General features: G+C 45.4%; 1 protein-coding gene across 6 annotated transcripts; it reads right to left on the minus strand.

Annotated features, from left to right (window-relative positions):
- Positions 1-1,377: 1,377 nt before the first annotated feature.
- Positions 1,378-25,273, minus strand: GJA8 (gap junction protein alpha 8). 6 transcript variants are annotated; one of them, XM_051779563.1, is made up of 5 exons: positions 25,116-25,187; positions 24,780-24,875; positions 23,118-23,194; positions 19,307-19,473; positions 1,378-4,356 (listed from the first exon to the last, which is right to left on the minus strand). In XM_051779563.1, the coding sequence occupies exon 5, from the start codon at positions 4,344-4,346 to the stop codon at positions 3,156-3,158; it is 1,191 nt and encodes a 396-aa protein (XP_051635523.1). In that variant the 5' UTR covers positions 4,347-4,356; positions 19,307-19,473; positions 23,118-23,194; positions 24,780-24,875; positions 25,116-25,187; the 3' UTR covers positions 1,378-3,155. The 6 variants fall into 6 exon arrangements, with proteins under 6 accessions (XP_051635523.1, XP_051635522.1, XP_051635524.1 ...); XM_051779562.1 differs by lacking the exons at positions 23,118-23,194; positions 25,116-25,187 and adding an exon at positions 25,210-25,273; XM_051779564.1 differs by lacking the exon at positions 23,118-23,194 and having other exon boundaries at positions 1,378-4,352.
- Between the last annotated feature and the right edge of the window lie 1,183 nt (positions 25,274-26,456).

Genomic DNA, 26,456 nt, shown 5'->3' on the forward strand with positions numbered 1-26,456 from the left:
CATCTGTAGGGCCTTCCATCCAAGGACCTCCCTTTCCATTACTAACACAATATATCAAGCCTCACATCATCACTGTAAGGTAGAAAATTATTCCCAGTTGCACAAGAAGGAAGAGTGACTTGCTGACAGTCCCACAGTGATTTCATCGCAGAGATGAGGCTGAATGCCGGAAGACCGGACTATCAGTTCCCTGCCCATGTCCTGATGCCATGGCCCGTCCTTGGTGGCTACAGATTCACCAGCAGCCTGGCAGGGTACTTGAAAACTGGCTTTAAAAAAAAAAAAATCAAGAAGTTGACTGGATGCAGGAGGAAGACGCTGGCTTGTCTCACTGCGCAGTCGTGACCCGGAGGAAGAAACAAGCGTTCCTGCGGCGGCTGTGGAAGAACTCCAGTGTCCATTGAGTGCATATAGTGCATTTTACAGAGGCTCTCCAGTGAGAAAGAATGACGTACCCACCATGTGGTGATTAAAGACTGGCCTGCCTGACAGCCCTGTTGTGAACCATACACTCCTGATGAGTGTAAGCACTCATCTTTAAGTAGCTCCGGGGTCTAACGAAGGTATGAGTGTCAGAGGTTGAGAGCAGGAGTGGAATTGTCAATTAGAAAGCAACTAGGGTGGGCGTGATTCACCTAGTGATTCATCTAGTCCAGTACACTGTTATCTGGAAAGGTCAGATGCTCTGAAGAAGGCAGAAGACCCCTCATACTAAACCTTTACAGGGTTTTGGTTTTTACCTACAGGAAAGTATGTTTCCAAGCCCCTTCAACAAGTAGGCTGGTCGATCCTCTGAACTATTAAAACTCTATCTTTCTGTGGGAAAAATAAAGAAGTAATAGATCCCATCTAGTATAAATATGGTGATTTTCTTGTTCGTCTAAATCTTTGCCCTTTCTTGAATTCTAGTATCTTGAATTGGGCACAGTGGACTCTTTTCCTTCTGAAAAACATTCTCTTTCCTCAGTTGCCTTTCTTCTGTGACAACTGTTCTCCTGTTCCTGTATTAGGAGCGTGGATAAATTGTAATCTACAGACACTCTCTCTCTGCATGTCCTTTTGCTTTGTCCTATTCCTTCCCGAAACTGAGGAGGTACCTTCCAGTCTTCCTTCACAAGGAAGGACAACCTAACAGCCTTTGTCTAAGGAGCAAAAGTTTCGACCTCAGGCTGCACACCTTGGGGAAAATACATGGGCTCAAGAGGAGCAAAAGGATTAATAGTGTAAAAAATAATAAAATACGTGGCACCGCTGTGGTGCTGAAGAACCCCAGTGCACCCCACAAACTTTCTACATATGTACAGCTTAACGTCACTTGGCAGTGAAGTCCAGCCACCTCTGCGCTCACCAGGGGCAGCTGAGTTACCTGGGCAGGGAAACTGGATTAGACCAGCGAGTGACAGGAGTGACTGCACCGGGGGCTGCCTGGGCTGGGACTGGAGGTGTGAGCCGAGCCTGCCCAGAGCTCTCGCAGACGCCCCGTTTGACTCCCAGGGGCTTTGAGTCAAACCTGCTACAATGGGAGGCCGCAGGGGGTCTTTTCTAGCTGATGGCTGGGATGAGTTTTTACTCATTGTGCCAAAGACCTTTTTTCCCTGACCTGGATTAAAGCCTGCCCCGGGAACAATGGGATAGGCTGCAGCCCAGCAGAAAGAATTTGCTGAGATGGCAGGGTCTGAGGTTTGCAGAGCAGAGCAGATGAGAGTGCATACCTGCACTTTTTTGGCATGAGGCTCAGTTTTGGGGGGACACGGCTGCTAACCTGAAGCTTTTCAACACATTGCTGCACTGTCCCAGCCAAAAGGTGCTGCTGTAGTCCTAAACTTAGAAATCTATATTAGACATCTAAACATTGCAAGCACGTGATTTTCTGCCTTCCGTAAAAAATATTTTTCTGAGTCTCAGAGTTCTGTACAGACCTGTTGGCACAAAAGGTCTAAATCATCTTTTGAAAGGCCTTGTCTTACTTGAGTGAGACTTTGGCATTTAATAGAGAAGTAGCCCACTGAACAGCTCCTATCTGTCAAATTAAAAACAAAAGATGTCAAAGAAGACTATTACCATACCAGTCTTTTCAAACTTGACCAACCAGTTTTGTATTTAGAGGTTTAAGAAGTCACATAGTTACCCAGACCCCTGGTGTACGTCTACAGGTGCCTTCAGGACTCTGTACCTGAGATTTGCTGAGTGCCTGGAAGCCTGCAAGCTCCAGGAACTGAGCACATGTCAGGATCATACCATGAAGGCTTGTATTTGGTTTCATGCTCTGGGGGCTGTAGCTGTTCCCTCCTTTCTCAGAAGCCTTCCCACGCTTGCTTGGCTAAATCAAGCTTCAGATCTTTAAGTCACAAGGCTACAAGTAAAAAATATCACTTGAATTTATTCTTTCCAGTATACTGAAATAGTCTCAGGGCTGGGTGACCCTCTTGGGAACAAATAATCCTTCTCTGGGCATCTGCTAAATCCTAGTAGGGAGCCACTGTTAACCTTGCCCACTGTCAATCTCACTTGAAGGGCAGAAATATTTTTGACAAAGGGAAAATATTTTTACCTAAGTCAGATATGCATTCACAGAGAAACTGGGAACATTTTTGGATTTTATTTTCTGGATAGAGAAGGGAAGTTGGGCTTACTATTTTAGTGTGTTGATGCTAAGCACAGAATTCACTTTGTGGATTAAATTTAACTGCAATTCCATGCCAACAGCAAAGGGGAGATCTGCTCAGCGAGCCATAGGTGGAAACAGAAAGACTAGATACAGTTGTTGATCAGTCTTCCCCCTTGCTGGCTGAAAGACAGATCCTCCCCACATTCCCAGACAAATGTGGAACACAAGGCTTTCAGTAAATACGTTCACAGTGGCAACATTTGAGTATCACTGCCATGTTAGGTTTTAAAATACATCAGTTATGTGTACAGTGTAGATATTACTGTAAGGAGTGAGCTGGCATGTGGAAACAGGGAAATACAGGGACATACAGGGCAAATAAGGCACAGTTACCATGGTAGTACCTTTCCAGTTGGGAATCATGAAAGGAAATAATATTCAAATGGCCACTTTAGCGCTTTGCTTAAAAATATCTTTTGATTCTTTCTCTATCTCTCCTTTTCTCTTCAACTTTTTCCTTTTCATGTGCTCCCTGTATCCTGCACCTTCATACAGTCAAATCATCTGACCTGGCCCGGCTGCTGGCTTTACTTAGCCTGCTGAGGGGTCTCATATCGGTGGCGAGTTCAGCAGGTGCTGAAGGCCCTTCCACTTCATCGCTCACCACCTCCTCTTCTGCTTTCTTCACCCCTGGCTCCTCAGGCTGCTCTTCTAGCTCCTCCTCCTCCTCTGCTCTTACTTTCTCCTCCTCTGGTTCCTTAGCTGGTGCGTACGATGGCAACCTCTCATCAAATGCCCTGGAGAGATCTTCCAGTGGAGCCACCCCAATCTTCTCCTCAAACTCATTGTAGGCTGATGGAAGGGGGCTGGGCTCAACCCCTACTTCCGTGAGAGGGAAATAGAGGGACACCGGCTTCTCTTCTTCCAGCAGCTTGTAGCCTTTGGCCTTTGGGATGGTGGGGACCGTGATGGCAGGGAGAGGCTTCTCCGGGACCTCTCCAAGCGGTTCCTCTGCTGGTCTTCTCAGAGCCCTCCGGATTCTTTTCAGGATCAAGTGACTGATCTCCACCAGGTTGAGGAAGAGGGATACGGCAGCCACCACCAACATGAACATAATAAAGATGGTCTTCTCCGTGGGCCTGGAGACAAAACAGTCCACAAGATTGGGACAGGGCCACCGCCCGCAGCGGTAAAGGGGGAGAATCCGGAAGCCATACAGGAAGTACTGACCTACTATGAATCCCACCTCAAAGAGGGTTTTGAAAATGATGTGGAAGATATACGTTCTCAGGAGAGTACCTTCCAGGCGAAACTTCTTGGTTGCATCAGGGTTGTTGCCTTTGTTTTGGTTTGGAGCCAGGGGCAGCTTCTCTTCGTCCACCTCGGCCTGCTGGCGCCGCTCAGCTTCCTCCCTCTCTTTCCTCTTCTCCTCCATGCGGACGTGGTGCACAGCATGCCCAAAGTACATCAGCGAAGGCGTGGATACAAAAATGATCTGCAGGACCCAGAGCCGGATGTGGGAGATGGGGAAGGCCTCGTCATAGCAGACGTTCTCACAACCAGGTTGCTGGGTGTTGCACACAAAGTCTGACTGTTCGTCTCCCCACACCAGCTCGGCCGCCGTTCCCAGGATCAGGATGCGGAAAATGAAGAGCACTGTGAGCCAAACTCTCCCGATGACAGTGGATTGCTCATTCACCTGCTCTAAAATGTTCCCCAAGAAACTCCAGTCACCCATTTCTTACTGTCTAAGGGAAGAAAAAAGAAAGAGAAAGACCACAAATTACGCTAAATTTAAAAGATTTAGGTTTTCCCGCTGATATCTTTTGCTGCTTTCAATCAGTATTTCCCTAATATGCTTTGAGAACAGAAAGATGGTCGTTTGCTTATTTGCCTGATCACAATGATTTATTAGCAGGAGAAGGGCTGGGAAGCCAGAGCAAGCTGCTTGCTAAATTCTTTCTTTCATGGCACTAAATGGGCAATTACTTTTCAGCCAGGGAGTATATTTATCTCCTTTTCCAGGTGAGAGTCTTCTGTGGTGCCTTGTAGGCTTAGTTGCGTGAGCCTGCTTGGATTTCATACACGTACAAACACTCACCAGCAATACAGTGGAACAGATTTATCAGCATGCAGCTGCAGTGGTTAGAAAAGAGAGTGCAGCTTTCAAGCACCCAAGCTCTCCTGCACCAGAACACCACACAGGGGTCAAACAGATCTCACGTTGGCACCCATCTTCCACCTACAGTAAACCCGGATTCTCTCTAGACTGCATATATTAATTCTACATTAGCAACCACTCTGTTAGGTAAGAACAGCAATTACAACACCATTACTTTGTTAGTAATACTGTATAAGCTTAATAACTACTGCATAGACTAGTTTTGCTTCACAGAATACATTATATAGAATACAGTTATTGGGGCTATTCTTTGCATCCTCTTCTGAAGTCAGTTGCCACACTGACTTTTCCTCCAACCCGAGGAAAAACACAAAGGTCTCTAACTGGGACCTAAAATACTCCTCACTGTCTCTGAAATGTCAGTGCTGCTATCTCAAGCTGACATAGAGCTGGAAGCCAGCTGTAGATATCCTACTGGAAAGCTAAGAAAGTAGTCCATTTTCAAGTGATGCAAGTCAAATATTACATTATTTTTGTCATTATTTTTGCATGCTAAGAAATTACCCCTAGGTCAGGAGTTCATCCTGCATATCCTGAACTTCCCACTATATCATTGCAAGCAAGGGAAAACCTGTGTATGAGGGAAATAGAAAGGAGAGGTATTTTGGATGTGCTGGTTTAAACACACCACAGCAGTCTGAAGTCTCTGAGGAATGCAGAGTATTAAAGTGGTCCAGAAAGACCGAGTGGTGGACCACAACAAGTGAAACAGGGAACATTATTTATAAAATAGCTCTTCACAGGGAACTAGAAGTTCACCTCTTAGATACTGCCTCCATCTATAGTCTCCTAAATGCACACACACATACACAAGCACCGGGAAAAAGAAGGTACAGCCAAGAGCATGGAAATCTGAGCATCTAAACTTCCCTCCTCCTTCAGATACCGCTGGGATATATTTGTAATGCCATATGTTATGACACACCAACGCATACTAGTCTGCCTCAACTACTGTGTGTACATATTCACACACACACAAACACACACAATACTGAGAGCTCTGCAGCTCTGGGGAATTTCACCAATTTTCAGTCAAAAAAAAAACGCTTACGATGGCATTTTGCTCAAACAAGATGGACTCATATTCCTCGCCCTTGAACCTCATAACATTCTTTTAACCCCAGGCACCCGTGTTAGAAAAGGAAAAACAGAACGCAGCCCTTCAGCTTGCACAAACACCTCTCAGGAGGAAGCAGCAAACGTATAATTTAATCACCGAAGAAAATTGCTACTTTCTCAGTCATTAAAGTTGTGTAAAGGAGTGTGTTAATGTCAGCGCTTACATTAACAAGTCTAGCAGAAGATTATGCTGTTTACATACATTATCTAAACTGATTTAAACATCCTCTTTCTGCAAATTCACAGAGCAAAGTACACCCAACAGTTACCAATCATGTGCAACTCTGTAAAAAACATGACTACACGCAGTATAAACTTCACTGTCCCCCAGGCACCTCAGTTAACTCCATCCCTCTCTTCCTTTGTGAGTCCCGCTGATAAGCCACGCTACCTTTCGAACATTAGCACTGCAGCACACAAGAGCAACATTCTAGATGTGATAAACCTTATCATACAGAAAACTCACTGCACAGGAGAAGGAAAAATGTTCCCTGGCTAACTCCACCAATTGTCTTGCTCACAGCTTGCTACATTTGGCTGAACTCTTCCTGAGACAACTTCCGAACCGGCCACGTTTTTTTTAAAACTCTGCCATGACCACCCTCTCCGTTTTCTGCGAGTGAAGTGGTTCGAGGTTGCCCAACTGCAAGCAACAATATTGGGTGGACTGATGACGAGTGGCACGACCAGCTCGGATGTTCAGGATTCCACCCGCGAGCAGCCAGCCCCTCGAGCCTCAGGAAAAGGTGCGAGCAATGTACTTATGCACTTCGCCTTCTCCCTTAAAAACTGCCTGTCGTGAGGAAAGAGCAGGGCACTGCCTCAGCCCACTCAAGAGTCAACACATTCATGTTCTCAACTCTCGTGGGCTCGTTGCAGACCCCCACCCTGTGCTTCCTGAGCACGCTACCGGCAAAAAAGACCGTACAGGTTAAGGATGTTGAGCAAGCAACTTGCCGCTGTGAAAGGCTCCACCGAAGAAATGTGTCCCCCTCCTCTCTTGGCACTCTGCAGGGAAGAGTGAACTTTTGTCTCTCTTCTTCCCTACCCTAAAAGCCCCAATCTTGTCGCACGACTGAGCAGATATGACTGAATTGGCTCTGATGGTGGGTTTTAGTTGCCCTGCAATATTTAAGCTCCGAGCCAGACGGCTTTATGAAGTGAGTGACAGTTAGTGACGTGGGGAACAATAGGGAGGAAAAAAAATAGAGAGAGAGGCAGAGACACAGAGAGGAGAGTCCACTGAACATGAAAAAGCAGAGGGGGGAGAGGAACAGGCGACAGGCAGTGAAAACCTAATACATGCATAAATGGGAGTTTGCTCAGTTAAGCAGGGACCAAAGCATCTCTGCAATTCTGCTATGGTTCAGCACAGCTGTGTGCCCACACTCACCAGTCTTTAGGTGTTGTGGTATGACAGGTGAAAAGAGAATGCCAATATCTCTGGCAGAATTAATTGAATTAAATTGTTACCCTACACCCAACTCTGACAGTTGGTAAACTGCATTGCTGATTTCCAGCACAGGCATATACTGAGGTACTACGTCTGTATTTGGCATTGTCAGATGCTTTGGGCTGCTCTTCAACATCTTTTACCTGGAAAAAGCAGTGGCACAAGAAAACAACATTAACAGTCAATATTAATCAAAGCTGAGAAACACCAATTTTACAACCTCACCTTTCAGTGCCTTAGTTCTGCTTAGTTTTTCCTCCAAATGCATCTTACACCATGGCACATGCATTAAAAATGTCTAAACCAAACTGTTTTGTTAAGGAGGGCAGCTGAATTCCAGCAGCCCAGCAAACAGGAATGTTACCCCAGGCACACTCGCCTGCCCTCAGCCACCTGCAAAAGTGCTGGAGAGAAGAATCACAGGCTCAGTAATGCATCTGCAAGTACCACCAATTGCCCTGGGAGTTTTAATTATAAGCCAAAGGTGATAACTTTATTCTGAGGTGTTGGTTTTGTGGTCTTTCTGTAGGAATTGCTTGGAGTGTGCTCTTGGTGGTCAGCTCTGAAGAAATAGAGGATTACTGGAAGCAAAATTTGCTAAGCAATGGTACAGATGCCAGGCTCATAAAGTGATGAAGCAGCAAGTAGCTCTCCTCTCTTTATGCAAACTCAACACTGAATTTAATTTCCCAGAATGGCACTGGGAGACATTCTGTCTCTAGAAAAGCTGTCATTTATTACATATAATACGAGGGCCACAAAAGTTTGTACCTTCAAACCAGTGGTTTCAGGCCTCTCTTCAGTGTTTCTGGGCATTTGTGCTCCTGTAAGTTCAGAGCCTCACCTTAGCAGTTGCCTTCCCAAACAGCTTTTTTGCACAGCCCCAAAGTTCAAAGCACAATTGGAGGCTGAGATGATGTTTTTCAAAAAAGATTTCAAAAGAGCTAAAGGATAAGTCAGAGATGGAGAAAAAAATTCATATTTTGCAAGAGGAATCAGTTTGGAGACACAAAAGAAAAAAATCAACCTCAGTGGATCTAGTTGAAATGAAAGTCATATTCTGAACACCTTAATTAATCACTCTCTTAATACAGAAGCTGTAGCAGAACATTTTTCAGCCTGTGCTACGTAAAGCTGGTGTGTGGGAAGACACAAGTCCCAGGAACATGAAGTGAATAAGAAAAGGCACAGTTTGATCAACAAGAGGAATGAGAACAGTAAGGAAGAGTAAGGAACACCTTTGTTGTTTTCTTTTGCTACATACTACTGAGATAAACAAGGACTAAGACATGAGTAACTGGTCATCACTGCCACCCTCAACCCCTCTCTGGGAAGTAGGAAGAGAGGGAGGACTAAGTGGTACCACCAGCACCCAACACCTTTAAAGAGTGCCTGGAAGGTGGTGCATCAAAGAGAGCAGGTGGTTCAGATGTCAAACTGCCTGTTCCTTTTCAGACTGAAACTGTCTTTTTGGAAAACTCATCTCTGTTTGAATGTGTGTATCCCTTCCTGGGCCTTATCTCTCTAATATAAGGAGCCAAACCCCAAATCTGGTACATGGCTGTAGTCCATCTCTAAATCACATCCAGCAACTGTCAGAGATATTTCCCATTAACCTTTTATCTGCCTTTCACAAACACTATCCAAATATCAAACACTGTCTGGCAAGCTGCAGAACAGCTTGCAAGATGCAGCTGATGCAGAAATTATATTCCAGTCTCTTATTATTTGGGTAAATGTTACTTTTATCTGAATGATCAGGTTGACTTTCTTTGCTGTCATTAGGGTGCAGAGCCATTAGCATAGGGCACACTGATTTTAACAGGACATTTCTGGTTTGTGGAAAAACCACACAGTCAGTTCACCTGGATGCCTTTTTAAAAAGGCACCACTGAGCTCTGGGACAGATTCTCCAGCTCGCTAAGGCCTCCTCCCCCTGAAGAAAAGGGCCTAAATTAAGATGAGGATGGGCAGTGGGGAATTCCTCTTGTGCTGGGGTTATGCAGGGAAGTGGCTGGTTAAGGTGGCGATGAAGAGAAGGCAGAACACGAGAAGAGCAAGAAGGAGACTTGATTCTCTTAGGCTGTGAAAACCTGTGGCTGTGAAAGAAAGGAGTGCAGACCATAAAGCCAAAGGTCTAGAAGACTGGACCTCACATGCAACACATGACATTCACTGAGCCTGCAAAAGAACTGCATACTGACAGTACCAGACTGATAATGGCCAACACTTCCAACCTGTGAACCTCGCCCAGCATTTAAGCTCTCATTAGGCAACCTGTTGATGTGCTGAGTACTTTCCTCTCCAAAAAACGGTGCTAAAAAGAGTAGCAGCTAGTGAGAGTAACACTGTTACTCACAGTGACTTTTCCTTGCCTTCGGGACTTTTCTTGCCTTCAAAGAACCACGGACATCTCCTGCACTTTTAAAATGTTATTTTCTTTGGAAAGAATTTTGCTTCGTGGCTGACTTCTCATCCTTTAGCTGCTTTGAGGCTGGTGACTGAGCTCCTGCCTCTGGCACCACTGAGTCTGTGAAGTCTCCACTGCAACTCAGCCTTTTGCTCAGAGCCTACGAGGTCACTTGGGGAATGTGGGATTTTTTCATTCCAAACGGATTTCCAACACAGACATGATGTCAGGACAAGGCAGGGCCATGCTATTGAACAGCTCTGTTCATGCATGATAGCAGATTGTGCAATTATATAGCGCACAACCCTGGATAACGATACCCCTCCCTCAAACAAAGTTATCTTCTCCCGATCTGCTTAGCTAGAAAGTGGCACATGCTTCCTGTTCTTCTGCTGAACACACAAACCTTTTGCTCCTGGCTGAGGCTGAACACTGGACACATCCAGCCTCCCTGCAAGAAGCTGGGAGCGTCACCCAACACTCCTGTTTGCCAGGCACCACCCAACTTAGCATATACCTGCTGTGCAGCAACAGGTGTCCCTGTCCATCCTAGAGCCAGAGGGATCTGCCACTCTGATCACCAGGACCAGTCTCCCAGATTTCATCATCTCTCTGCCACCTACTGGCCTCAGAAATCATTTAAATGTGGCCAGCCCTGGATAAAATTTTAGGCAGGCATTGCCACGTCCCTGCAAGACTGGCAAGGGTCACTGCCCATATTTTAAGGGCAAGGCTCTCAGATTTTTCCAGGACTCTCTTCAGAGCCCTACAGGCACTGGGGGAGATAAATTGCTGAGGAATATATTTTGCTAGGGAACTGCAAACAAACCATAAAGAGGGGGAGGAAGATATAAATCATTGAGGAGGAGGGGAATTGGGGAAGTGTGTAACAGGAGAGTTTGGGCAGGAACACAGAAGAGGTGGAGATAGGGCCAGATTGTGCTGAGCCTCAAGTGGAGGATGAATACTTATGGGAAACGTGCTTGTAATTTAAGGGATGGAACAAAACTAGACAGTGAATAAAGATAAGCAGGGTAAAAGTGGAATGTCTTTCTATAGCTGTTTCACCTAAATGCAGTTCTTCTCTGAAAATTACTGTTCTAAGAGAACCTGGGGAATTACAGGCCAGTCAGCCTAACTGTGATACCTAGAGAGATACTGGAACCAATTATGAAACAATCAATTTATAAGTAGCTAAAGGACAATAAGCTGATAAGAAACATCCAGCAGGGAATTTTGAAGAACAAATCCTGTCAAACCAAGCTAATTTTCTTCTTTGACTAACGGGCTTGGTAGATGAGGAGGAAATGGTTAGGTATAAAATACCTTGACTTTTGTGAGCCTTTAGAAAATATCTAGATCATAGGCTCCCAGAGCAGCAAGAAAAGCCACCATACAGAGGCTACACAGGTTGAAGTACCATTATCAAGGGTAATTATCAGGGCTTCACTTTTCCAGCTGGGAGGTTCATGTCCCTGAAGTTTTGCCTCCAGGGCTTCTCAGTATTTCCTTGAGTGTTTTGGACAACAGCCTAGAGGACAAAACCAAGAGGATGACAGCTGGGCTGGCGGGGCAGCACTCCCTCCTGAAGACAGGGGGCTGGAGCAGTCAGAATTTGAGAGGAAGGTGAGACACTGGAGAGCTGTGCTCTGCCCTCTGCAGAGGTGACTGCACCAAGGAACAGTTCAGGAAAGGTGACTGCACAGACACCAAATGTGCTGGTCCAAACTAAACCGTAACCGTTTTGGCAGCAGCGCAGCAGAGAAGAGATGAGGTTTGACCCAATATGAGTCTGTTAAGTGAGATTCCCACAGAAGAAGATAAATCTCATTCTGAGATGCTTTAATGGGAATTTTTTGTATAAGGCAAAGGAAGCAATTATTTTGTGCATTTACTTGATACTGCTGAGCTCTCAGCAGGAACAGTGTGTCCGGTTCCAGGCTCTACATTTTACAGGAGATACAGACACACTGGAGAGAGTCCAAAAAAAGAACAACAAAATGATAAGAGATGTGAAAAAAAACCCATGACTTATAAGGAATGGATAAAATAACCGAGTTTGTTTTCTCTAGGAAAAGAACAACAGGAGGGGAGGCATGATAACAGTCTTCCAGCACATAAACATTTGTTATAATGGGTGGAGAGACTAAACAGTTGTCCCCTACATTCACCAAAAGTAGAAGAGGAAATAATCAGCTTAATTTGCAATAAAAATGATATAGCTAAACATTAGAAAAACACTTTGCAATGGCAAGAATAGCAAAGCACTGCAGCACACTGCTTGGGGAGGCTGCAGAATCACAGGAGGTTTTTATGAAGAGGTAAACAAACATCTGTTAAGGATGATCTTACCTCGTAAGCAGAAAAACAACTGGGGGGAGAGGGAGGCTGAGGTCTTTGGTCTCTACAGTTTCATATAGGGCCAAAGACCTAGAGAAATCTCAGAAAAATATTTTCAGTTGGGAAAAAAAAAAACAATATCTTGCCACCGGTCCTGAAAACTCAGCCTGGACATCACAGGTTGTCTGCACCATCCAGTGCAATGCTGAAGTGGGGAGATACCAGCTTAGGTCTGGGAGTAAGTTGGCTGTGCCAGTGAAGAATTCCACTTGAGTTAATTATCTCCTCTGGAGTGGGCCTAATTAGCTGGGGCAGTGTGGAGCACGGTGGTGCTGTACCTTCAAAGCCCTGTAAGGAGGTCTGTCCTCAGGGAACCTTCAGGAGTGTTCACAGCTTTGTTCTGTGGCTTCAGTGACAGCTCTGAATGTGCTGCAGCTTTAGAGGTGTTTGCTCACCACAGCCACATTTCAACCAATTTGTTCTGCTACTGTATTAAGCGTAAGATTGGATGTCGTGGCTTATCCAGAGTGTTTCTCCTGGACATTGACACTAAACGTAACAAACAGCCTGCAGGCGACTCACAGCGCTTCCATTCAGAACCTCTTTTCTCGCTCAGCTCAGAGACCACCTTTTCCAGAGAGATGCTGATTTTACCCGAGGGCAGGAGGAAGGAGAGCCACCCGCCTTGTCCCTTGTCCCAGCACAGTTGCTGGAGCAGCATCAGCAGAGCAGCATCTCCCGCGGCCCGAGCCACTAGCGGGCGATGTTTTCTCATTCATGGGCCGGCAGCGCCGGGATGCCGAGGTTCGCTGTGAACGAGAAAGGAGAAGGTGCAGCGCGTCCATTACGCTGTATCTAAAACCCGGCCTTTCTCTTCCCTCATCCCTCGTTCCTTAAACTTTTCCTGCAAGCACAAAAATAAGGCCAAGCAAACACAGGAAACTCGCGGTGATGCAGTTATACCTATTGTGAACGTGATTTTTTTTATGGTACTTTCACAGTGGTTGAATAGATTGGAGTTAAACTGATGTGAGGATCGTTTTGATGTCTATAATTTAACCTGCAGAATCACTGTAAACTTTGTTGACTCTATTTACTAGTATAATCTGTATTTTCACCTGAACCTGCATCCCTTTTCCAGTAAGTACTTCTCAAGTATACCAGCTGACTTGCATGATTTTTCCTTAACAACATGGTTAATAATAAAAACTTCACTAAAAGTACAAAGAACACTTAAGGAAAAGGAGATGAACTCTCACGTGTCAAAGGTAGGTGCTCTGCACAACCAGGGTTAGAGACAGGAGACAGAGGAGTACTCTTTTAGACACATGATTTCATGGGTGAGCATGATTTCACTTAAAACTTGACCAGGTTATTTCTTTACAACAGTGCCTTGGTTAGAAATCCTACGTTCTTGTGCCAGTGCAGGTGCTATTTCTGAGGAGCAGCACTGGGACAGGGCACAGAGCTCGTAGGCAAGGTGCTCAACATGCACTATGGAGCCATCACATATAAAATGCCCTTCCTAGGTCCCCATATACCTTCCTCTTACCTGTCCCTTTCTCTGCCCCCTGCCTAGAGCCTACCACCTGGTCAGTCACAGAGGTGGAGCACATCAGCTGGAGGACATCACCAAGACACAAAAATGTAGTTATGCTACAAACTTAAGTGGTCCGTGGACTCAAATTTATCTCAGCATATATTCTAGGTTATGGCCCCCCCACCACTATTGAGATTCTCCTCAGAGAACCACATGAACTGGTATCAGGAGTTGTGAGGTATCAGGCCAGTCAGGGAACATGTTGCTTACAGCCAGTCTGGACTATCTGAAGTGGATCCAGGGAAAGCAGTGACAAGCACCTGATAATACTTCTGGTAATAATTAATTGCTCCAGGCCTGCCAGTAGAAGAGGAGCTAATAATATCTTCCAGCCTCTTGAGGGGATCTCCATGTGTTTGTTTTATCAAGACTTCTTGTACAATCTCTTAACATCCCCAGGCAACAAGAAGTTGGAAAGGACAAAGCTTCTGAAAGATCCAAACAAGTGGGTACATGTGGAAGCATCCCGTGTTACCTCACTGTCTATGAGGTTTGTTGCCTTCCAGCTTCTGAGGGAGACTCATTCCCTACTCCTTTCTCCCTTCTTCTGGGCTCTCCTCACACCCCCAAGGCCTGCCTTGCTGAGTGGTAGGCTCAGGGCTCTCAGGAGCATTGTCACCACCCACTCTCCACCTTTATCTCCCTGCCTGCATTTCCACACCGTGGAATGACACACTGGAGGTGTGCTGTGCACACCAGGTGAGAAGGTGGCCCAGGAGAGCTCACAGGCAGGACAGGGCAGGGATAGGGAGGCAAAGCAGGCCGTTATTTGCTCTTCCAGTCCCCAGAGATGCACGTACCTGCCGTGCACTTTGGCTGACCTCAGCTTCCCATTTCCCACAGCAAAGCCTGTTCCCAGCTCCTCTGGGAAGGACATCTGTGGGGACGGTTCCTGTTTCCCTGCCCTTTCAGCCACTTGTCTTCCTGAGCCTGATACGATTGTTTCTTTGGGCACAGTGTAAAAGATGCCAGCAAGGAACGGAAGCCTCTCATGCCTCAACAATTTATTGAGAAGAAAAGGAGGTTATTGAACTTGGAAGCTGTTGAGCCAGTCGTTCTCTTTTCCTGATCAAGAAGATAACCTGTCCATAGATAAATCATCCATCCAAAGGTCTTCAGCATTCACTGAGACAACCTGGCCTCAAACTAGGAAACAGCCAGGTGAAGGGAGTCAGGGATTATTTATGTACAAACCTGCCAGGTCATAGGGTGGAAGGGCTTCTCCAGTTTGGAGAGGCCTGTGTTGGGTTTTTTGTTCATTATTTCCAGCAAACTTCAATTCCCTGCAGTCCTGTTACTGTTCAGTGAATATGATATTCTTAAGATCAACATGGTTTAAAGCATTTCAAGATCCTTTTAAAAAAAAAGCATTAAGAGTCTTTGGGGGTTCTCTGTCAGACCTGGCAGAACTTTCAGCAGCTGCTTCTGTGGCAAGTTCCACCTTGGCGTAGCGACTCATGAATAGTCTTCCACTTGCCTTGTGCTACGAGGCCCAGTTCTTGTCTGATGGTTAAATACCACTACAATGAAGGCAGCTATTATTATAGGTAATTTCTCAGAAAAATACAGGCACGTATTTTAATGGCCTGCATCTCTCTAGTCCCTGAAGCTCTGAAGTGAGGACATGAGCTCTAATATTTCTGTTTCCACCCCTGCTTTGGCCCAGTGTGCAGCAGGTTTGGTGGGTTTCTACTCCCCCTGACCAGCGCTGGGTTTATGCTGTGGCAGCCCTGGCTTTGTCTTTCAAAAAAAGGGTGCCCTCTTTTACAGAAGGACAGTACAGAAGTCAAGTCCATTCCAACACATCCTCCTTAGCCATACACAGCTGTGGCATTCCTTTCTATTTTATATTCAACAAGGCTTTGCCTGCCCAGGGGACCACAGCTGTAAGACATTGGAAAAGATGCTGGGATGGTTTGTACAACTGAAGTTTTACTTACTGGCTTGTTTGTAACTTTGAATCGTAATTTCCTGGTTATCAATATTCAAGCTTTGTGAGTCAGCGTTCCAGCAACTGGATTGATGATTTGGGTCTGCAGTGGATAACCAAGCAACACTGGAATATGGCAGCACTGGTTATTTGAGCACTCACCAAGGGAAAAAACAAACACCAGTTATTGCTTAATTTAACACACAGTGACGTTGCTGACTCAAAAACAGCCTTGGAGATTTTTAAGTGTTCTAAACGGCTTCCTCATTTTTCAAATCTTAAATCCAAAACGAACAAAACCTGTGTTTTACCTTCTCTGGATGGGTAAACTGGTAGCAGAAATGAGAGGCTGGTAGCAGGTTTACTGATCCCCACCCAACTCCACTGTTACATGAAAGCAGAAGGAGGTCCAAACTGGTAATGCTTTGAAAGGCATGATGCTTTAAGAAGCCTTGTTTCCCAGCCTTGAGTAGAATTCTGAGCAAAATCAACACAAATAAAGGATTTAAATAAGAAAATATAAATAATCATTGAGAACTGCTTAAAAATTGTTTACTAGGAACCAAAAATACACAACTCCCCAGTAAAGAAAGAATAGTGCAATTGTAAAAAACCAACCAAATTAAAAATTGAAATGGGGGTGGCTTAAGTAAGTAAAACACATTTAACAAATAGTAAGAGAGATGCTGAATATAAATTAGGAGATAGAAATTATAAAAAAGATACTATGGAAGTGAAAAGGGAAAAAAAACTGACAAAGCTATTTTTTTTAAAAGTAAAATAAGGACAAAATTAGTCCTAATCATGGTATTGATCTGTTATAGGATAGAAATCTTAGATTATTCAATAATAATGCAGACAACAAAAAAATAAATCAATAAATACTTCTATCCTACTGCTGGGGAAAAAAAGGTTGATAAAGACTTTGTTTGTGACATATCTATTCTTGTTGTACCTCAGAGGAGTTAAATACCACCTACTAAAACCAGGCATTTTAAATCAGCAGGACTGGATACCTTGCACTAAAAACTTGGTTTATTAAATAAGCTGCACTATTCATGTTGATCTGCTGTACTTCTTGGTGCAATGAGGAAGTCCTGGCGGAGAAGAAGAAAACTCATAGTCTGGCCTTTTTTATAAAGACTATGTAGAAGGGCATAATTACTTTATAATTATCTCCTAACTGTAATTACTCACAGGTAACTACAGACCTGTGATAGGATCTCAGACTTCAACTAAGTAATTAGGTGGCTATCACAGAACACAGGGAATAAAAGGAGGGAAATATAACTAGGGGCAATCAGTGTGGGTTTATAGAAAATTCACCCCATTGAACGGTGTTAAAACTTTTCTCTGAGGAAATTTAACCATTGTTAAATAAAACAAAGCTGGTACAATATATATACTTGAGATCCTGGAAGGCAGTTTCCCTTCCAGGAAGGCATTGGAGTTACATGGCATTATGATTAAGAACTTGCTTGACATAAAAATAAGATAGCAGCCATTAAACAGGCTATAAATGACCTATCAGTCTGGTTCCAAAACACAATTGAGAACTAGAAGTGACTGGGTTTTTTTATAGCATGTTTGTACCAAGATCCTGGAGGGTGTTTGGCATCTTAGGGGTGACAGGTAGAGACGTCAGTCCTGCCTGGTTTATTCTCCAGTTTTCATGAAAGCCCTTCTCTACTGTCAAAAGCTCCCTAATTATGTGCTCTCCATGACCCATAAATCATCAAATTAGAAAAAGAGTGCTTATTCTCTGGTTCAAAAGCCAGCTTACCTTAATGACCACCTGCCAGTTTGAACGAAGAAGGTAAGAAAGTACCCCCCCAGAACTGTCTTCTCACCTTGTACATATCATATAAGATCTTAGGTCTACACATGGGCTGCTAGTACGCAATTTGAAGGACTTAAATCTGCCCATTTCTAGTCCAGCTGCCAAAAATGATTTATGATCTGTGAGGTGGCCCAGAAAGCAGTGTCACGAGTGGCAATGTACTGCATCATCCTGAGGATTCTTGCTCGTGCATTTCAAAAGCTGGTCCCATCTATGAGCAATGCCTCATCCCTCGAGTCCTGGAAAGATAGTGCCTATCTTTGCTGTCCATGTAAGGGAAGAAGTTTGAAGGACACAGGCAAGACCATGAGAGGAAATGTGAAGTGAGAAGGCTAGAATGAGAATAGCAAAGAACATTCAGGAGAAAACAAAGGAATAAAGAAACTGCCAGAGCACAATCCACATGCCAAAGGACAGCCCACAGACGAACACAGATCCTGCCTCCTTTGAGCTTAACACAGGTGGTGAAACTACCAAGACTTATGAACAATCATCCACCAAACACGTACTTGAAAAAGACACCCAAAAATAGAGAGACTCCTGAAAAATTCTATTTGTTGCATACATGGTCATGCCTGCCAAAAGCCATGTCACTGTAGATTTTAATTCAGCTGGAAACAGACACTTGCATGAACAGGTCTCCCTGACACCAAAGACTTAAGTCCCTGGTGAGTCTTAGATATGATAGGTTGGAACCATTCCATTTCCTGCAAACAAGTCCAGTGCTGTTGCTCCACCTTTGAATGTATTGCCTATCCTGCCAAAGCATGGAATACCTGGAACTGCCTTAGAAACATCTGTCCTGGGAAAATGAAAGGCTGCCTAGGAATGAAGGGAAGGTTCTTTATTTCTTCTTTTCAAGAAAGGATGCCTGGGCTTGCCTGGGCAGAAAGGTCTTATTCATGGAACAACAGAACAAAATAAATAATGTAGGTTTTCTGATAGTGCAGGGAATAGGACAGGCTCAGGCTGAGACTTCTAGAGGCAGCATTTAACCTGGACTATGTGCCTTAGAGAGAAGACTCTAAGACCACCACGGGAGGAGATCTGTGAAACTGCCAAGAGCTTCTGATGATCCAGGCCCGACTATTCCTTTTAGACAAGGTATTTAGCAAAAGTAAAGATGGTTGTAGGCAGACCACACATCCCTGACCCATGGAAAACACTTCTTGGGAACGATTTTTATCCAGGCAGCAAGGCCTTAATGTAACAGGAACCGAGAGTTCTTTTTAACTCATTAACTCAGCTGTTTTGCACAGCAATAAACCCTAGATAAGGAAGTAGCCAAGAGCAGCTCAGACTGCCAGAGAGGGGTGGGGTAGAGCAGAGGTCGCTGCTTTGGTTCCTGACAAAACCTCTCACTTACTCCTCACAACTAGATACCCACCTCAGTGGCACAGGTCACCCATGAGCACAGGCAGTGCTGGTACCAGTGGAAACAAACCCAGGGAATGTGGTCATGGCATATTTCTGGCAAGAGCCATCAAAGCCAAGAGCTATGAGGACTGGGAGGTCTCCTGGGGCCCGAGTGTGCGAGCCCGGCCACCCCGACCGTGTGCTGGCTTGCAGTGATAACATTGTGTGCTGAGGTTGGCACACAGTCCAGGTGAAGTCACAAGAGGAAAAGCTTCCCACCCGGCACAGCCTCAGCAGCCACATCCACAGATCCTCGCCTGCTTGCCCTCCCTCACCACGCTCCACCCAGCCAGCCCTCCTGGCCACAGGGGACACGCTGCCCTGCCTGGCTTTCTTCCACTGTGTCGGGGCAGGGCTGGCTCACAAGTGGCCATTGTGTTTCCTAGGAAGTGCTGTTACAGCAAGTACCTGGTCACTCTGGCTGTGTGCAAAGGCTCAGAGCCTCTGCTGGCACCTCTTGATGTCCCAGCCTCCATCTGCACCAGTGCTCATCCTTCCAGGGCTGTTCTCAGGAAGTTTCATTGCGCCTCAGATTCTTCCACATGCACAGTCTCGGCCTCTGTCAAACCTGAAGTCTGTGGGGAATAAGGTAAGAAATGAAGCAAAACCCCAGCATCAAAGGAATTTAGCTTTTCCACAAAAAAAAAAAAAAAAAACAGTTCCTTGAGGTAGCGGAAAGAAAAACTCTTTCTAGTTTGGTTCAGAAATATAGGGTAGTAACTGTTCAAGGTTTAAAGTTTGAAATAGATGAAAAAGCCATGGGTGATGGTATGTACAATGAATGTCTTGCCTTGGCCAGAGGAGAATTAAAGCATGATAAATTATGATTTACTATCTCTTATCTCTGAGCACCTCAGTGGACAACCAATGAAGCCTCATTTACTTGAGGATATCACTGAAGCACAATCCAACAAAAAGGTGAACCAAACACTCGGAGTTCAGGTGAGAGCACTGCATCTAGCCCATGCCCTCTTCTCACAGCAAAGATTGTGCCTGGTTGGTCCTACCAGGGAAAATCTTGGTTCTCCCACCCTGTACAATTCTCAGCCTCATAGTTACCAAAAAGCTATGAGCCAACATTTGACTGTAATGCCAGAAAGAACTGGCCTGATCATCTAGACCCACATCCTTGAAAACCTGAGTCAGAAATCCTTCCCATCTCTACAAGGGTCCACTTTCTGACAAGAATCCAGCCACAACTTAAAAGCCTCCTGTGGAGGATCCTCCAAAACCCTCACTGAGTTTTTCCAGTGGTTAGTTACAGATGATGTTAAAAAATAATGCTTTTCCTCATATAATTGTTTGGGCTTTTTACCCAGTTTCACATTCCAGCTTTTGGATCTTAGTGCCCTCCAGCTAGACCACAGAAAGTTTGTTCCCCATGTAAGCATACCCAGACACAGAAAAAAGTTAGCCTTCAGCTTTCCCTTTTCACTCTAGCTCTTCAACCTCTTTCACTGGAAGGCACATTTCCAATTCTTTAATACCCTCAGGCATTGTCCCTGGAACCTCTTCCATCCAGGAGTCACCAACAAAAGCACTAAATAGAGCACATGGGAAATGACTGTGTTAGTACTAAGTGACACACACACTTAGCCCTTCCCAGAGCTATTCAGTTTAAACTTATTTACTGAAAGCTGCGTGAGTTCCCTCAGCTACAGCATCATCCTGGAATTTTGTACAGTCAGCCAGTGAGCTGTACCAGCCCCCACTTTTTCCCACCACCGCTTCCCGAGAAAAACTTGCCAGCTGATAAGCACAGCCTGTATTCCTTATTCTTTGACATGTGCCTTAGAGCAGCTAATGTTATACTTGGCCCCATCTGTCTGAGTGATCTGGACTATTGCAGTAATGTGGGGGGGGGGGGTTGTTTGCTTTGGGTCTTTTGTTTTTGTTTTGTGTTTTCCTTGGTTGGTTTTTTTTGCAGCCCACTGATTTTTGAGTCACTCCTACTGGTCATTTACCATTTTGCTGTCTTTCAGACCACTGATGGTAGAGTTCAAGAGTATACAGCCACAAATGACCAACTTTATGTTTGTTCCCCCTTCCAGCTACACATCTCCATCCATTTGGAGGACAGACACATTCCCTGTAAAGTTCTAATGTCTGCATTGCAAAAAGCAGCAACAACAAAAATCTCTAGAAGCACTATACCAGCACCATGTACTCCTGGCTCAGCCTACCTTGAGTAATTTGATTGTAACAGCTTTAAGTAAACTTAACATTTGATACATGTTTCTGTGGGCCTTACCACAAGCAGGCCCCTGATTAAAAAACAGGAGTCTTCTCCTCTGGCTGGGACAAAACCAAGCTTAAGCACACACTTAGCTTCATCCTGTGTCAGAAGAGCCAGTCTCAATGCACACTAAAATACAGGCTTGTTCCTTGTGCTTCCTGGGCACCAGGAAGATGCAAAATGTGCAACAAGGGAGGTGAAGCAGGAGGTTAAACAGCCAAAGCTTTTCTTTACACTCTTGTAAAAACTCAAACCTCTCCCCACATCTTCTTTTCAGTTGTTAAGCACACAGACATGGGATTGCATTCCCATGCTTGGTTGCCTCAGGGGCAGTATACAAATTACAAATAAGCAAATATATGGATTCCTTGACTTCCAAGGGATTTTTGAAGATTAACTACTTAACCTCTAATTATACAGACACTGGCTGGCTAATGAATGAGGTGAGGCAACACACTCGGCTGGTAAGATTCATAATGAAAACAAAGGTGGGTTATTTCATCCCAGGAGGGAGAAGGGCTCATGGATCTGGCATCTTACTGTGCAGATCTCCCATTTGGGACAGAGTCCCACAGTCTGTATCTATGGGCATGTCCGAACTTTCACATTTTACTGTAGCATCACTGTACGAGGAGGTGTGAAGTCCAGTGGCTTTGCTCACTGTAAACAATGGGTCCAGGCACTCTCCTGGGACAGGAAATGGGACAGCACTTCCCCCCACTGTCACAGCTGATGAATGTGAGAACAACCTACCTCCTAGAAGATTTCACTTTAACCCTGAGGGTTCCCTGCATCACCCAAGCAGTTTGCCCATCCTTGACAGACCACACACCAGAGAGGGAGAAGGTGGCACACTCCAGGCTGCTCGGGTTTGGTGTTTCTGATTGGAGGCAGAGATGTGGTTATAGGGTGAGGCAGTAGTCACTGTTGCTGGGAAACACCAGCCTTTGCAATGTACTACCAGATATGAAATTTTAGTAACTGTAACTTCTGTCCCCTGGCTAGGACCAGGCAGTACAGAGGAGTGTCTTACAAGTACTTCCAAAACATCCACACCCTGCATGCTCTGCACCCCAGGCTGTGGGCTGTGGTGAGAGATCCATGAAGATTTTTAGTGCAAAGAGTCTAAATGCCAAGAACAGCTTCAGAGACACAAGCTGCTGTAGTGTTGTGTTCAAGACAGCAAGAGAGGAGAGGATAAACACAGCATCCATGACTACTGCATGTGGCACTTGCCCTGTGATCCACGAAGTAAAATAGCAAATACATTCCTTTGGTCATATCAACCTTCACTTTACTTTTGGGAATACAGGCTTACTCAGAAATCTGATACAGAGGAGCCAGACCATGCTAGAGCCACAGCACCTCCCCCTAGAATTCAGTTATATGGGTGATAAATTCTGCTCTCACTGACTTTGTAGAGAGCAGCAGGACTTGGGGACCCACCATTTGTGTACTTGCCCCCACAGAGGTCCTCAGCCTGGCTTGCTGAAAAAATACAGTGTTTATGGAGTGTATTCAATGGTTGAGCCACTTCTCCACTGTACAAAACAATGGCAATAGTTCTTTCATTCTTCCTTTTTCCTGCTTTCTTTTTGTTTTGACTCCTTCCCCTTTCTGTCTCCCTCTGCTTCAGCTTGACAAGGCTTTCATTTCTTTACCCCATGTCTGTCTTCCATACCATCTTCCTGAATGATCTACACCAGTAGCACTGGACACTTCTGTCCCCCTGACTGATGGGCTTCATCCTCCTCACAAAAGCATCTCCCAGTAGTATTAGGCCTGCAGAGAAAAGCAGACATCTCCTGACTACCATTAGATCTTTATTGTTCCTACAGGAAGGGCCTGTTTATAGCCTGGAGCTTGCAAAGACTTATGGAATTCGAAATGCCTTCTCCTTCCATTTTGAGGGCAGGCAGCTGAAGAGACCAGGAATCCTGCCTCCCCTCACAAATATCTTGGCATTCCAGATACTGGCCTTACCTTTAGATCCTGCAGCTCAGCAAATGTGCTATCATATATCCCAGAGTTCACCCAGCCGGTGCAACCCGAGAGGTCACCTATATGGGAGGGGGTGATTAAAGTCTAGGAATGGACGGGAGGTGATTTCCACACAGTCGGGATATATTTTTGGAAGGGCAAGGCAAAGTCAGAAAGGCTTACTAAACACTCTTTGATCCTTTAAGCTCCTGGTTACCAAATAACCACCAGTATCCTTTCCATAAAATAAACCCATTTACTCTTAGCTACATGAATTCCCATCCCCACTTCTGCAACGCTAGCATCTACTCCTAAGCTGCATCTTTCCCCCCAGCTACTCCATCATCCCTCAACAGTTCCAGTAACCCATTCCCCAGATTCTCTCCTTTTCCTGATTGGGAACATATCATGCATCTTGCTTGCTGCACCCTTCCCTCCCCCTCCACAGCATTCCAGTCATTTGACATGAACAACCAATAGGCCACGCTTTGAGAACTGCCACTTCTAAGCCCTCCACAAAACAACAACAACAAAAAAAAAGGTGATAGAATCTACTTAACTCATGGATTTCTCATAGCTTCTCTCATTCCCCTGACAGCTGTACAGTTGTTACATTCACATCTGCTGCTGCTAACTAGCCTCATTTTTAGCAAAGCACAGCAGGTGCTGCAGAAATCTAAGTCTGGTAACATCATAACACCAGAAGTGTTCCCCCACTTTCATTAACTCCATGCTCTTTTTTTTTTGTTGTTTTCTCTATTTGTTTTTCCCTCTCCTCCTTTCTGTTTTGCTGGCATGGTCAACTGTTTCCCTGGGTCAGCAGCAAACAGGAGCTGCTGGAGTGCAGGAACAGCTGAGCTGGTAGGTCACATCCCCTCATTGCTGCCCACTGGGCAGAGAGTGGAGGTGGCTGGCACTGGGTGCCTTAGAATAACACCAGCAAATACCAGCCCCCTAAAGGGATGCCACACAGGATATCCATGGGAAAACAGTGGCCAGGAGCACGACTTCAGAAGGACATTGATAATTCACACCAATCTGTAGCACGTGGATCCACCTGAAAATGGGACTTACCACCTTGCTGTCTTTCCTGGTCTAAGTACTTAATGCAGGGAGAGGGGGTTATCATAAAGCACTCCAGGAAAAGAAAAAAAAAATACACACACACACAAAAGGCAAAAAAAAATAGTAAGTCAAGACAGTGGTGATGTGGCCCAGTAGGTCACTAATTAGGATATTTCACTAGAATGTGGGAAAGAAATAAGAAAAAAGTCAAGTTCAACACTTTCTCTGTTTGACCTCAAGTGTCTGGGGCAAATAGCTCTGCCCTTCAGGATGGAGCAAATTCTAGAACGAAATTCACTCAAACCCGACAAGGAAGCTCTTTAAAATTTTAAAGAACAATAACCAGACTGCTAGATAAAGCATGAATGTAAAGTCTTCATCTTCCATGGGCAGATTACCAAAGGGACATAATGGAAGCACAGTCCTACTGTCTACCACCCCAATAGGCCACGCTTTGAGAAGTGTCACTTCTAAGCCCTCCACAAAAAAATGTTTGTAATTCTTTCCAGCCAATTCCATGTCAGGTTTCCTTATTCTCCTGTAGTGGCAAGATACTGTCCACCAGTTTGGCACCAGCTACAGTTTCCAAAAATTACATACCTGCTCAATTGTTGCTTATTGTTTTATATTCAGGGATCCTTAGAGTTCAAACCCATAAAGAGGACTCTTCCAAGTGTTTCTCTGCAAGTTGCTTGCCTATTAAAAAAAAAAATAAAAAAAATTAAAACCAGCTTTAAAAATTGCCATGGGCCTACAGGTAGGTAAAAGTTATATGTTGAAAAATAATAGCCTTTTTTAAAGATAATTAAGGTTTGTACCAGAACTACTTAGGTGCTTAAGAAACAAGACAGAGATATCAGTTATTACTGGGGGAAAAAAAAAAAAAAAAAAAGAAAGACAACAAAAAAACCTGTGGAATCCTTCCCATTACCTTACCTCTGTTGTTTATGGCTCTGGGAACTAACATCCTGCAAGCACTTCACGTGGCTTACATTCCCAAGGAAAAGCCCCATTCCAACACAGAACTCACGTGCTGCCGTGCCGGTCACGCCGACACGCCCGGTGTTCCACGCACCGTGGACATCATCCCACCCTCGCCTCGCCCCGGCTTGGGGCTGGTCCTTTGTTACCTCGCTCAGGACCGGAGTCCCACGCTGGCCTCTGCCTGCAGGAGGCTCAGCCCCCCGTGCTCTGCAGCAGTTTTTCTGCGGAGCTGCCCGGGCAGATTAGGGCGGCGATGGCATTTTATCGGCGCCGCTGCCGCGAGGTGAGCGCGGACACGATAAGGGAGCGCTAAAAAGTCAACGAGGTGCCGCTGACAAGGGCCGAAGCCGGGCCCTCGCGTCCCCACCGACCGCGTGTCCGTGACACTGAGCAGCCCAGATACCTTCCCACCAGCTGCTGCCCTGGAAGGCAGCACCTCTCACCCTCTCCCAGCAGGGCACAGCCTCCCGGCTGCGCAGCCCAGCTCATCTCTGCTGGAAGCTGCTGCAGCTTCAGGCCTGCAGGGAACGAATTTTTTCTTATGGAAACCCCCCCACACACACCGGGTTCCCTAGTGAGCACTAAAGAGATTTTTTGCTGCTCAAACACGCTGATGGAGGTGTACCCTGGTTGTTTCGTTCCTCCCCACCAGTCCCTCCCAGAGAGGAAAGATCTGCTGCCTGAAGTGATGGCTTTTCCAGGCAAGTATCTGCACATGCTGCCTGGAGCAGAGCAGAGCCCCCAGCAGCATGCCAGGCATACACCCCACAGAGATTGGCCCCCTGCAAAAGGCAAGCCCCAAGGCTTGGGAAACCTGCTGTGACTAACAGCTTGATTAGGACTTCAGTCTTCTTTACCTTCACCAAGTTTCCAGAGGAAGGTGAAGAAGCTGGTAAGAAATTTGTTTCTTTTGTGCAGCCACAGTACCTGAGCTGGAACCACAGAAGCAGTGCAGCCTGAGCCACATCACATGCTGTTAGAGCCAAAACATCCTGGCTCCATCCTTGCCATTGGTGATCACTAACTCCACATGGCAACAGCAGAGATAGCCCAAGTGGCCACAGGCTGACCAGAGTGTTTCAAAACAACCTGAAACTCAGGAACCTCCTCCACAACCTCCATCACAAGGATCCACACATGTACCAAGGATGCTCCCACTGCCTGGGCTTCCACAGCTGAGGCCTGGTGGCTCCAGCAACGCTGCTCTGGAGAGCCAGAGCACTCCTAACAAGCTCTGACACACAGCAACTCCCCACAACCACTGCAGTGAGCTAAAGGACTCCTTTATATTCC

Source organism: Manacus candei, unplaced genomic scaffold (assembly GCF_025592945.1).
Source record: "Manacus candei isolate 608988 ecotype Guabito, Panama unplaced genomic scaffold, ASM2559294v1 h1tg000014l, whole genome shotgun sequence".
Taxonomy (NCBI): Eukaryota; Metazoa; Chordata; class Aves; order Passeriformes; family Pipridae; genus Manacus; species Manacus candei.